Raw genomic sequence first — 13,055 nt, forward strand, 5'->3', positions numbered from 1 at the left:
TTCACCAATTTTTTATCTGTGTGATATAGGTAGCTTTATATTACTTACTTTTGACCTTATCATCTAAATTCTAAATGGAAAAATATGGCCACCACTTGTTAGGCTGTTTCATACATTCCGAAAATTCACCTGTATAGGGTTTACTATATGATTGGGTGTATATTGATCAATTGATTGTAATTTGCGATCCATTATTATTGTGCATTCAAGCCTTATAACATCTCTTTTTAAAACCCGTGTTATGGTGCCCTTTCTTATTCACTCGTTAAAAACAGTGTCTCAAACAGTCTGAAGTTTTGGTATCGCCATACTAACACATTCCCCTGCTTAGGAGGAAAATTTTGTTATTAATAAGTATCAATTATGAAATCATCAAATTGTAATTAAATTATGGGTATTACTACTGCAATGTTCTGCCACCAGAGTGCAGCACTAGCGCCTCTAGTAAACCATAGAGTAACTTATACAAATTGTGCCTTAAACTGTTTTTGACAAGTTTTCACAGACATTAAAATATGACATTAATGCATCCAGGCGGTTTGTTAACAAGAGCCTACCGGGAATTTTAATAACAACCTCCCGGGAAATGACAAAAATCGAAATTTAGTTGTCTGCCTCCTTATTGCTCGAATATGCAAGAGTGATAAAAAATTAAATAACGAAATTTCGATTTTCTTGTTTCGCGGTAGACCCCAGATTGTGATGGATTGTGGTAGTGGCGCCCCCTACGCAGAGTTTCGCGTAATATTCGCTATTACAAGTACAAATTAGTTTAGAAACACAAACACTTTGACACTTTTATAAAATATTCTTTAAGCAACAGGTTTTAACACGTTCGGCCCACCGCCGCGATGATCAGGTGTTCACTTCACGACACAATATTTTTTCATAGAAAAAATTTGAACGTTGAAAAACGTTCTGCTCTTTACACAAACCTAATTGCTTTGAAATGCGACACAAACGTCAAAAGACGTTAACGTTCAATAACGTTGTGCCTTACGTAGTCAACATTTTAGTATTCAATTAGTACACAACGTCTCGACACGTTGACGCATATATACGTTGTGTCGCATATAGTGTATATAGTTTATATTGTCATAAGAACAACGTCTAGTGAAGTCTGACGATTGAGGCTCTCCTAACCACTAACCGCTGACTGTCTCGACAGTCAGCGGTTAGTGGTTTTCTACCTCGACAGGTGCCACCTCCTCTAAAGTAGGCATAGGAGTATGATGTAAGCGGCCTTGTATCTCTGCAGCTGGTGAAGAAACTGGTAGTGATGAGTGATCCATGCCCTCTACAGGTGGCAAATCGGGAGACAGCAAGTGATTATCTGAAGGGGACCTTACTGGCAATATCGGCACTAAGTTATTCTGTACCTGTTCAGGCAGCGGCGATAACGATCCTGAGTTCATATCTGGGTTCACCTCAGCGATAGGCGCTGATGGAAAAGGAAGCTGGTAAACACTCCTCTCTGCAGGTCGTGGTGAAAGAGGAGGCGTTGGCATATTTGCCATTTCTCCAGGTGACTGTGATGCACGAAGTATATTATTTTAAAATTCAACCGCTAAAGGAAATCCAGGAAGAGATTCAATTGACATGGTATCTGCCCCAGCCGCATTTGTACTGAAAGCCGACGAAGTTCTAGCCCTTATGGTGGGTTTACGTGTCGTGCGTAAATTAAATATGCTTCCAGAACTAAAGGAATCGCCAGAATCGGAATAATTTGAAGCCGAAGTTTCGATTTTAGATGTAGGTGGTTTTGAAGTAGAAGGTCGCGTGTAACTTACAGAGCTGTCACTTTCTGAAGAAGCCCCCGGTCCAGGATCATAATCCTCGTCGGTACCGTATTCCCCGTCATCACTAAAGGGATCTGGCGAACCTTCTCCGGACGAAAAGTCTTCAAACAGTTTCAGAGATGCCTTGTTTTATTACATGAGCGGACTCCGATGCGGCACACAGCGACTACTGCGGGGCGCACCGACACCTTGGGCGACGGGAATGAACGTTGTGTGTGTGAATGTAGTCATGTGTGCGTGTGTCAAAGTCCTTTTCAAAATACCGACAAAACTTGATAAATTGTGGCGGTAGGCATTTGATAATTGTAAGCGTTGTGGCACAGGAATTGGCTAATAGGGTCATAGTAAGGGCTCCTGGCGTTATACGACGTAGTGAGAATTAATGAACATTTAAAGTTGAAGTCAATAGACGTTGTGTCTATTATTATGATATAATATTGACGTTATAAAACGTTGCTGGGCCGAACGTGTTAAGATCCTGCAGAAAGAGACAAAGCATGGGATGAACGTTCTTCCAAATTCTTTATTCTACTTTTTCCCTCCAGGATCGCAAAGGCTTGAGCTGGATCAGCGGTTTTTAATTTTGCCTACCTTGCAACCCAAAAACTGTCAATGTCATTAAAACGCCATTACAGTACTGTCACTGTCATTCAAAACCACATTAAAGTGAAATTTGTGAAACTGACTGGCAATTTTCCAAAAGAAAAGCCGGAAATCACTATAAAAAGTGTAATTTTATTCATAAGAGATCAATAAAATCATGTCTTTCTTAGCCAAACAGTTCGGCAAAAGGGTAAGATGACGAAATTACCTTTAAACTTATCAAATTGCTGAATATCATATACATACATTTCTGGGCGGCGTAATATGATTAATCATCCATGTTTCTCTGATTTTAGGTGCTTTTACCGGCACTTTCTACAGTAAAGAAAGTGAACCTTTCCACAAGTAAGTACTTGAAATTAGTCTAGTATGTGAGTTAGGAAATTTGTCGTTATTTTGTTGCATAACCTCTACTTATGAATTGTAAATATCTGGGAGACCGAACTTTGCTCGGAAAGCGTCTAAAATCTCAAAAATGCGTTTTCCCAGAGATAAGGCCTAGCTAGATAGATTTTTCGCTTCCGAAAACCCCAATATAGCCAAATTCATCGAAATCGAGAGCCGTTTCTGAGATCCCCGAAATATATAAATATACAAGAATTGCTCGTTTAAAGGTATAAGATTGAGAACGTCGCAATGATCTTAAGGCTGTTGTGACCTACTTTATTGCTGCAGGAAAAATAAATTAGGATCCTTAGACATTTCAGTGAAATTGTGGTTTGTTAATAGCCGGGTCCACACAGAGGGTGCATACAGTGTAGACGTGCCTCGGCCGAGGCGGCGCGCGCGAGGCACGTCTACACTGGCCGTTCTGTGTGCGAGGGCATAGCCTAGCACGTATGTTCGCTCTGTGTGGACCTGGCAAATGAAAGACAAAATTTAACAGATGTATGCTAAGTTTTATGAATAACCCCCTTTGTACTATATTTACACCACTATATTTACAATGTAATCCTTTTCCAGCCAGTGTTGCCTTTACGCCGAAGGTTCAGAAGCCCGCCCCGGACTTCGCAGCAACAGCTGTAGTCAATGGAGAATTCAATAACCTCAAGCTGGCTGACTTTAGCGGGAAATATGTTGTCTTACTCTTCTACCCGTTGGATTTGTAAGTATCTTGTTTAGTTGATTAGAATTGTTAGACAGAATGATAATAAACAATAATTTAGTGGCAGAGAAATCATAAAGATGTTGTCAATTATTACTATACATTGGGGCATTTGGTGCGAGAATGATTTTGTGTATTTATAACTTTGTTTATTGTAAAATAATTACCTAACTATGAATTAAAATTAAGTAGTAAGCTCCAAATGTGCTTAGAAATGTTAAAATAGTATCAGTTTTTACCTAGTTTTTGGCTAGTGTAAAACTTTCCCGCACCAAAAACCCTGATGTATGATTATGACCAGAGATGGAATTATTGGGGGCAAAATTGAATAACAGGTAGTGAGTTCCTATATTGATAAACTCAATTAACAATCGTTTTCCCGTGTATTATTGATTGCCGTAAGTTGTCTTTTTAAAAAATGTAATTGTATTAAGTAAGATAATAATAAAAAATAATAACTTTCTTTTTCTTTATTTTAAAAGGATTCTTTTAAGCTTTACTCATCCTCACACTCATTATTCAAGTATAAAAATTATAATAATACCATTATTTCTGGTCACAATTAATCCCACAGTGTTTTAATGTTGTGCCATGTTAATGCTTCCTGCAATTAAAACTACTTTTCAACTAAAAGGTACTACATTGTCGGTTGTCGATAAGGTTGATTTCAAATTGTAAATTTATGGAAATAGTTCTTTATTGACAACTGACAACATACCGTTTTGGTTGAAGATGGCACAATTTCACATTCTTACATATATTTCCAGCACCTTTGTCTGCCCCACGGAACTGATCGCGTTCAGCGACCGATCAAAAGACTTCGCCAACATCGACTGCCAGGTCCTCGGAGTGTCCACAGACTCGGAGTTCAGCCATCTTGCCTGGATCAATACACCCAGGAAGGTAGTGTTTTCTAATGTTTTAAGATTTAATAATTTTGATAATCAAATCTTAAAACCAAAAGATCACAGTAATCTGTAGCCTTACGACTGGCTTAGCAGTGTCAAACTGACGTATTCGCTAACGTCTGTGTAACTTACTTTGTATACATGTTGCTCGCACTATTATGCGAGTACGAGCGAGATGCTTAAAAAGTAAGTTACGCACACGCTAGCGAATTAGGTCAGTGTCAGACTGGGTGGCAGCCGTACACCCGTACAGATAAACAAAAGGTCTTTAATCCTAAACAAAACCCGTGAACAAGGTGCATGTAACTGCGTCGAAATATCGGGAGCTCGAAAACAATACAAAAGGTAATCACGGTTCATATCCCGGTCGATATAAGTCTACTACTACTAGAGTCACGAACTCGAGCATTAAACCCTCAAGGAAATCAGTTTTAGTTACTTACAGAATAAAAGACTTGCTTCTAACTTGAAGCCTCAAGCTTAGAATAAATTTAAAATTGGAAAAATTACTGTCTTGGGTGAGACTTGAACTCACGACCCCTGGATCGATACTCCAGTGTAGACATGTGCGCCGATGGCAAAATCATCGGCGGCGGCGTCCGATGATTTTTTGACCGGCGGCGGCGGCGTGATCGGCGTGAAATCGGCGTGGCATAATTTTTATAGTGCATGAGAACGTGGCTGTAGAAACTCTACTTTAAAGCCTTCTGAGTATTTACTAGGCTATCCAAAACACATTATGGGTGTTTTATAAATTATTGCCGAAAGTGATATCCCATCATGTGATCATATCACTTAGCAACCATTTTTTACCAACCTAACGGTATGTTTAAATATTAACAAATTTAGCAATTCAGAGGCCGGAATTCTCAGCAGTTTGAATTATCATTAGGGATTTCTCATTTATCGACTTTCGATATACCTATATCGATACAATGTAGAATACCTATAACATATTAAAAAAGATTAAAAGTAAAAGCGGTTTAATCGCTAGAGAGCGATCTATTCCAGATAACTTTGAGTTATTGAAAATGCGAAATAGATATGAGCATTAAAAACAATGAAAATTTAATAGTTAATAGTGTCACATATATTTAATTACCTTCTTCAGTTCTGTTTTTTTTTCTATATCTAGTTCGGTCTAAGTCCGTTAGTTTCTTTTTAAGAGAATTGTGTAGTCATCTTTTTACATGTTATCTGCTTAAACTAAGTACTTCTTTTACAGTCAAATATCCATTAACTATTATAACTTTTAAATATTTTGAGTTCTACATTGTATCGATATATTTGTATCGGAAGTCGATAAAAGAGAACTCCTTATGACAGTTCAAAATCAAGAGAATAGTCTCTTGAGTGTCAATCGTACATTTGTAATCGTATTTTGATGCAGTTTATTGTTTTACATTAATAGTAAGTAATGTAGGTAAAATAAAATGCGTTCTATAAAAAAGCTAGGCGATAAAATATCAAATAATAACCTGTTATCCAGAAACTAGATCTTATTTAAATTAACGCTAAATCGTTATCACAGCCAACACCGCAACGACAAAAATGATGCTAATTTGTTTCGATGGCAAAAAATAAGCGAAAAAGCATAAGGATCTTTAAATTATACTATCTATTCTCTGACACTATCTATTCACTACGCAACAAGCAATAAGACACGATAGGTACAAGCAATAAGACACGATAGGTATCAAAAATTTCCACGCCGATTATACGCCGGTCAAATTTATCGGCGGCGGCGGCGTGGAAAAATCGTCGGCGGCGGCGGCGCGGCGGCGCGGCGCACATGTCTACTCCAGTGCTCTGCCATCTGAGCCACCAAGACCTCATCCATAGCCAGCAAATCTTTCCACCATATTATAGGTCAAGGGGACCCTTAGCGACATCTACCGCAAGAGTGTTACACTTCTTACACGGCTACCGGAGTTCCAAGTCATATTGGAAATTCACTAGTTACGATCAGGGATGTAACGGATGTGGTTTTATCGGAACCGAAAACGGAAACAGATGTTTTAAATTTAGTTTAACGGAACCGAAAACGGAAACGGAACCGAAAACGGAAACGGAACCGGAACCAGAATCGGAGCCTGACTTTTTAACGATGTAATCGTTTTCCCCTTTCTAGAATAAACCTTCAGACAAAGTTTACACTTAGCCGTGTCCCCACTAACTTCATCAAAATAGTTCCAAATCGAACTTGATTTCGGCTTAATTGTGAGTTTTTTTTACACACTAACATTCACCACATACACTACACACAGTCAGTAGTCAGTACACAACAGAGCACATACGATTTTAATTTTAATAACACAAATAAAACAAAGTATACAAACAACAAATTAGCGTAGCACGTGGCAAGCGGGGCGATGAGCGAATGACTGGTGACTGGAATATTATGTAAACCTGTGTTGTGTACAATAAAGTGATTACTACTACTACTACTACTGGTATGAACCTGTTTGTTTTTGATGTACGCCGCCGCCGCGCGAAGCATTGACATCCGTTATAACTTCCGTTTCAAACATAACGGAACCGGAACAGAAACGGATGTGTAATACCAAACGGAAGTTCCGCCTTAACGGAAACGGAACCGGAGCTCCGTAACATCCCTGGTTACGATGTGCTACCCATACTAATTTTAATTTTTAACAAGCAGAAACGTCTGCGAACGATGCTATTAAGCTTAGAATAAATTTAAGTGGAAAATTACTGTCTTGGGTGAGACTTGAACTCACGACCCCGGATCGATACTCCAGTGCTCTGCCATCTGAGCCACCAAGACCTCATCCATAGCCAGCAAATCTTTCCACCATATTATAGGTCAAGGGGACCCTTAGCGACATCTACCGCAAGAGTCACTTAGAAAGTGTTAAATTTATTCAACGCTTAATAGCATCGTTCGCAGACGTTTCTGCTTGTTAAAAATTGAAATTAGGATGGGTAGCACATCGTAACTGGTGAATTTCCAATATGACTTGGAACTCCGGTAGCCGTTTAAGAAGTGTAACACTCTTGCGGTAGATGTCGCTAAGGGTCCCCTTGACCTATAATATGGTGGAAAGATTTGCTGGCTATTGATGAGGTTTTGGTGGCTCAGATGGCAGGGCACTGGAGTATCGATCCAGGGGTCGTGAGTTCAAGTCTCACCCAAGACAGTAATTTTTCCACTTTTAAATTTATTCTAAGCTTAATAGCATCGTTCGCAGACGTTTCTGCTTGTTAAAAATTAAAATTTGTAGCCTCAAGTTTTAAACGAGAACTCGCACTAAGTGAACCAAACATTTGGTGTTTCAGGATGGTGGTTTGGGAAAACTAGACATTCCTCTTCTGGCCGACTACAAAAAGAAGATGTCCCAGGACTATGATGTTCTCTTGGATGGCGGTTTCGCGCTGCGTGGTAAGCCACTCTTCATAGGATTAAATAATGTGACGTTCCACGGGAAAAGGTACCTTATGTCGGTCGGCGCTTACGTCACGTAGCACCGCATTAGTTTTGGAGCGTCGTTAATAATAGCGTAAGTGCCAACTGCAATAAGGTATCTTTACCCGTGCAACGTCACAAATTGCCATTTTAGTACAAAAGCAAAGTGAAGTCAATCAAACCATAATTTTAGTGTCTGAGATATTAAAATATAATTTTCACCACACCAGCTCGGATAGGCTTACTTTGCACTTCAAAAACGGATAGCAAAGTTGCACTTTGCTATCAGTAATTCACATGTGAGGCAAAATAAGCAAATGCAAATTTTGAGTTGTTTTCTTGTTTGCTGGTAGAATTGACTTTTAAATGATGATTTTGGATGATAAAAAATATTTAATAACATTCATTTGAATTTGATTTGGTTTGATTTTGTTTGATATTTTATACTTCGGGTTGGTGTGGTGAAAAATTTTGTGTATCACTCGGGGGCAAATTTTGTTTAACCCTCGTGCTTTGAAACCTCGCAACGCTCGAGATTCCATTTTACGAACCACTCGCTACGCTCATGGTTCAATTTTGGAATCTCGCTTGCTCGGGTATCAATATTAGCACGAGCGGTTAAACAACAACTTTGCCCCCTTGTAAAACAAATAACTATTAATAGTCTTCCAGGCAAAGTACGATTTGTCGACCTCATATGGGTCAATAGAATGTCAATCTTAATAATAAATTAGGTTTTACTTTTAGGAATTAGGAATTTTGGGAAAACCTAGTTTCTTATTGCGGCCTGGAAACGGGTTAAAAGCCTTAATACATTATTTTTAAACAATTTCCGAAAATCAATCCACGCCAACTAGAATATTGGAAACTAAGAAACTTCCTTCGACATTCCAGGCCTCTTCGTGATCGACAGGAACGGTATCCTCCGTCACATGTCCATCAACGACTTGCCAGTCGGCCGCTCCGTCGACGAAACACTGCGGCTGGTGAAGGCCTTCCAGTTCTCCGATAAACACGGAGAAGGTACGGTATAACGAGGACTGTTCGTGATCGACAGGAACGGTATCCGTCGTATGTCCATCAATGACTTACAGGCCTATTCGGATTTCGAGATAATTACAAGATCTTGAGACGATTTAGAGATCAACTAGATCCACATTAGATATCGACTAGATGTGACTTGGATATCTAAGTCATAACTTGTCGAAATCGTTCAAGAGGACCTCCAGAATCGCGGAAACGTCAAATTTGACATATCTATCTTACAAATATCTTTAAATTATCCGTATCGTAACTTGTGGAAGTCTAGTAGAAATTCATTTTCCGAATCGAGCTGTTAGTCGGCCGCTCCGTCAACGAAACACTGCGGCTGGTGAAGGCCTTCCAGTTCTCCGATAAACACGAAGAAGGTACGGTATAGCGAGTACTGTTCGTGGTCGGTAGGAACGGTATCCGTCGTATGTCCATCAACGACTTTAGAGTCGGTCGCTCAGAGGAAACACTACGACTGGTGAAGGCCTTCCAGTTCTCCGATAAACACGGAGAAGGTACGGTATAGCGAGTACTGTTCGTGGTCGGTAGGAACGGTATCCGTCGTATGTCCATCAACGACTTAGTCGGCCGCTCCGTCGACGAAACACTGCGGCTGGTGAAGGCCTTCCAGTTCTCCGATAAACATGGAGAAGGTACGGTATAACGAGTACTGTTCGTGATGGATAGGAACGGTATCCGTCGTATCTCCATCAACGACTTAGAGTCGGTCGCTCAGAGGAAACACTACGGCTGGTGAAGGCCTTCCAGTTCTCCGACAAACACGGGGAAGGTACGGTATAGCGAGTACTGTTTATTCGAGTGCCTTCCAATACAGATAGAAATAGACGGGTTAGTTGTATGAAATTCCTCATGCTAAAGCGTCTTTTCTTTAGATCGGCGGTCGGCAACTTGCGGCCCGCGGGCCGCATGCGGCTCGTGAAACTGCCACTTGCGGCCTGCGAGCCTCTCTGGCTATGTAATATTGAGAAACTACAATGTCTGATAAAGTCATAAATACTAACAAAGTGCGGCCCGCGTCAACTTACTCATCGTTAACTACGCTACTAAAACTACGCAAAAAAAGGTTGCCGACCGCTGCTTTAGATGATCGTCCACTTATCCTCTTAATAATTTAGTTTCCATACAGACTCAACTAATATACATACATAAAGTGTCATTCTATGGAACTTGCTAACTATGTAAACAAACCAACAAGTAGGTACTTATTTTTAATTTGTTTAATCACGAATTCACGATCAGAAAAAAAAACTGGTACTTGAAGATGATGTATCACCAGTATTTATTATAGGTGCCGTTATATCAGCGCGTTGGCAGGTACAGGGCGTGAGTTGGGTAGTGTGTAGCGGCTTTATATCACCAACTTTAGTCACAACACTACCCATCATAGACAATAGGCCTGATGACAAATTTTGAAAACCCTTTTAATATCGTCGGTACACTTGTATTAGTTCCGAAAAACACTATATTTCAGTTATACTCATAAGATTTAACATAGATAATTGCATTTTATTATAGCTAGTTTAAACTTCGCGCGAAAACGCCTCGCATGCCATTTGTGACGTCATCATTTAGTTGGTGGTAGGGTGGTAGATATTGTTTACATACTTACAGTTACGAATTTCCCTTGAATCCGAATGATATTGTTAATTCAGCACCATATATTACGATTAGGGATGATAAATACATTACAAAAATTTATCACAATAACTCATTTTACACAAAAACTCTCACACGGTTGCAGTTTAAGATGAATTATTTAGATACATGTAAATTTTGAGTGAAAATCACCGAACGCCGGTTTTACTTTTTCATTTTTTCTAGTTACGACAGCCAACATGGCAATGATAGTTCCATTCAGCCAAATAATTAAAAAAGTTTGTTGTTGAAATATCGTATTATTTAGCATTTTATTTAAATAATAACAAATAGATATCTACTTTATATCGTGTAATAATATTTTTTGGACGTAATAAATGTTTAGTGGCGAAATAACATTTTTTTGCACCTTTCAAACTCTTTGGTGCCCACGTATAGATTTCGGTCAATGAGGTTGTCTATGTTGCTCTAAGAAATATGTTATGGATTTATGACGTCACTGTTTAGAACGCTTCTGATTGGCGTTTCAGTAATAATGGCCGATTGGAGAATTTTGCACTTTTATTTTATTGAATATATTAATAATCCTTCAGTTTATACTGAGATTGGACCATTTTTTAGAATCATATTAACATATATGTTTCGTTGAAACCATTATTTCCATGATTCTTTGTTACTTGCAACAGGCCTATTGTAGAATTTATAAGAAACAAAAACGTCATTTCATCAGGTCCTAACAACCTAACTTATGAAACCATTTTAAACTTTTAATGAAATATCCAAGATACAGTTATATATTTTTGTATTTTACGGTAACGACCGTTGTAAAAGTGAATAGTGTACGGTTTCAATGGTGTATGATGAGGTGATGTCAAGGAGAAACAGTGACAAAACAAAGTTACGTCTTTTCTTTACATAGTTCGCAAGTTCCATTGAATGACACTATATGTTATAGATTTGTCAATGATTTTTTTGCGTTTAACACTTTTTTCTTACTTACTTAATTATTTTTCCAGTGTGCCCAGCCAACTGGAACCCGGAAACAAACTCTGACACAATCAAACCGAGCCCTAAGGAAAGCAAGGAGTACTTCAAAAAGACTAACTAAATAATTCCGAATTTTCTAGGCTGTATTCAATCTTGGGGGCATTTATATTGAGTCCATTTTTGCATGACAAGATCAAATAAATAGAGGCTAAGAGAACAATGTTGCATCAAACTGTCTGTAACGGGATAAAATATGTAAAAGAAACGTGGTCAAAGTCTCAATAAATGGATAGGTTCTGTAAAGTACTTGAAATAATCTTTATTTATAGTTAAAGTAGTTAAGAATATATCATTTTGTTAAGTTATTTGAGTTTTATTTTGACCCCGAACCTGTTTTTGCGAAAAGACACAGTTAAGGAGCCCACTGATTAACAGTCCGCCGGGCGGTATCGGCCTGTCAGTTGTTCGGAACTGTCAAAATTTTGTTCTAATTGACAGGCCGATACCGTCCGGCGGACTGTTAATCAGTGGGCCCCTTTAGATAACTTGTGTAAGCGATATTATGGTAGCAGTATTTGCATCAACTCTCAATAGCCCTTACACCCTGGCGGGTGCTGCCTCTGCATGCGTCCCGAGGCACGGACAAGGGCAGCATCCGCTCGGTGTACCCTTTACATTACATTAAAGTATCAAAAGGGCCTCTACATCTTGGCTCCGGCACACGCCTCAATTGTCCGGAATACCATTGTTCCGTGATGGGTAAACACATTTTTTTTAACTCGAAGCGCCACTTGCACCATCCCACTAACCCGGGATTAACCGGTTAAACCGTTAACCCAGTGTCAAATTGTACTGGTAACCATGGTAACTCCAGGTTTAACCGGTTACCCCAGGTTAGTGAATGGTGCAAGTGGCCCTAAATGTATTAAAAATAGCCTATTCCCTCAGTTGTAACGATATGTTACAATCGACTGAGGATATGTCCTTCCACGTATTTGAGAAGAACGTCGAACTTGAGTTTCACCTGGCTTTAGTCTCCCGAGTTCTTAAGTGTTTCTGGTAAAACAAGTTTGTAGCGACCTTTACTTATACGTAATAATAGTATTAGTTAGGTACAAACTGAATTTTATGTTAGATATCGCCATTTGAAACAAATAATAAGAGTTAAGTTAGGTACCTAAAAAGTAAACAAATACTTAATGTAATCTTATCCTTTACTCCTGCTGCTGCACCATAATATAATTATTGTCTTGTTAGTAACGTTGATAGTGAAAGATATAATTGATATGATAACAACATTTTATTATTTTTATTACCTGATATAACCTACATCAAATTAGCCTGTACAATGCAAGCAAGCAAAAAAATAAGTAGGTAAAGTGAGCTGCAAAAGTGCGCTGACACATTAAGAATGTTTTTTTTAAGTGAAAACCACGTTGAATTCAATACTAATAAAAACAGCTTAGTATAATTAATACCTAGTATATTACCTAGTATAAATGTAGCGTGCTGTAATAAATAATTAGTGTCAGTTAGTGATTCAGTCAACTGCTTTAAAAGTGATCAAAAATATTAAA

At 38.7% G+C, this 13,055-nt stretch overlaps 1 protein-coding gene across 1 annotated transcript; it reads left to right on the forward strand.

Moving 5' to 3' along the window:
• The first annotated feature begins 2,447 nt into the window (after nucleotides 1-2,447).
• Nucleotides 2,448-11,843, forward strand: LOC134801160 (peroxiredoxin-2-like). Its single transcript, XM_063773703.1, has 7 exons — nucleotides 2,448-2,592; nucleotides 2,699-2,747; nucleotides 3,366-3,507; nucleotides 4,275-4,410; nucleotides 7,716-7,818; nucleotides 8,737-8,865; nucleotides 11,508-11,843. The coding sequence occupies exons 1-7, from the start codon at nucleotides 2,560-2,562 to the stop codon at nucleotides 11,597-11,599; spliced, it is 684 nt and encodes a 227-aa protein (XP_063629773.1). The 5' UTR covers nucleotides 2,448-2,559; the 3' UTR covers nucleotides 11,600-11,843.
• Nucleotides 11,844-13,055: the final 1,212 nt, after the last annotated feature.

The sequence above is a fragment of the Cydia splendana genome, chromosome 21 (genome assembly GCF_910591565.1).
Source record: "Cydia splendana chromosome 21, ilCydSple1.2, whole genome shotgun sequence".
Taxonomy (NCBI): domain Eukaryota; kingdom Metazoa; phylum Arthropoda; class Insecta; order Lepidoptera; family Tortricidae; genus Cydia; species Cydia splendana.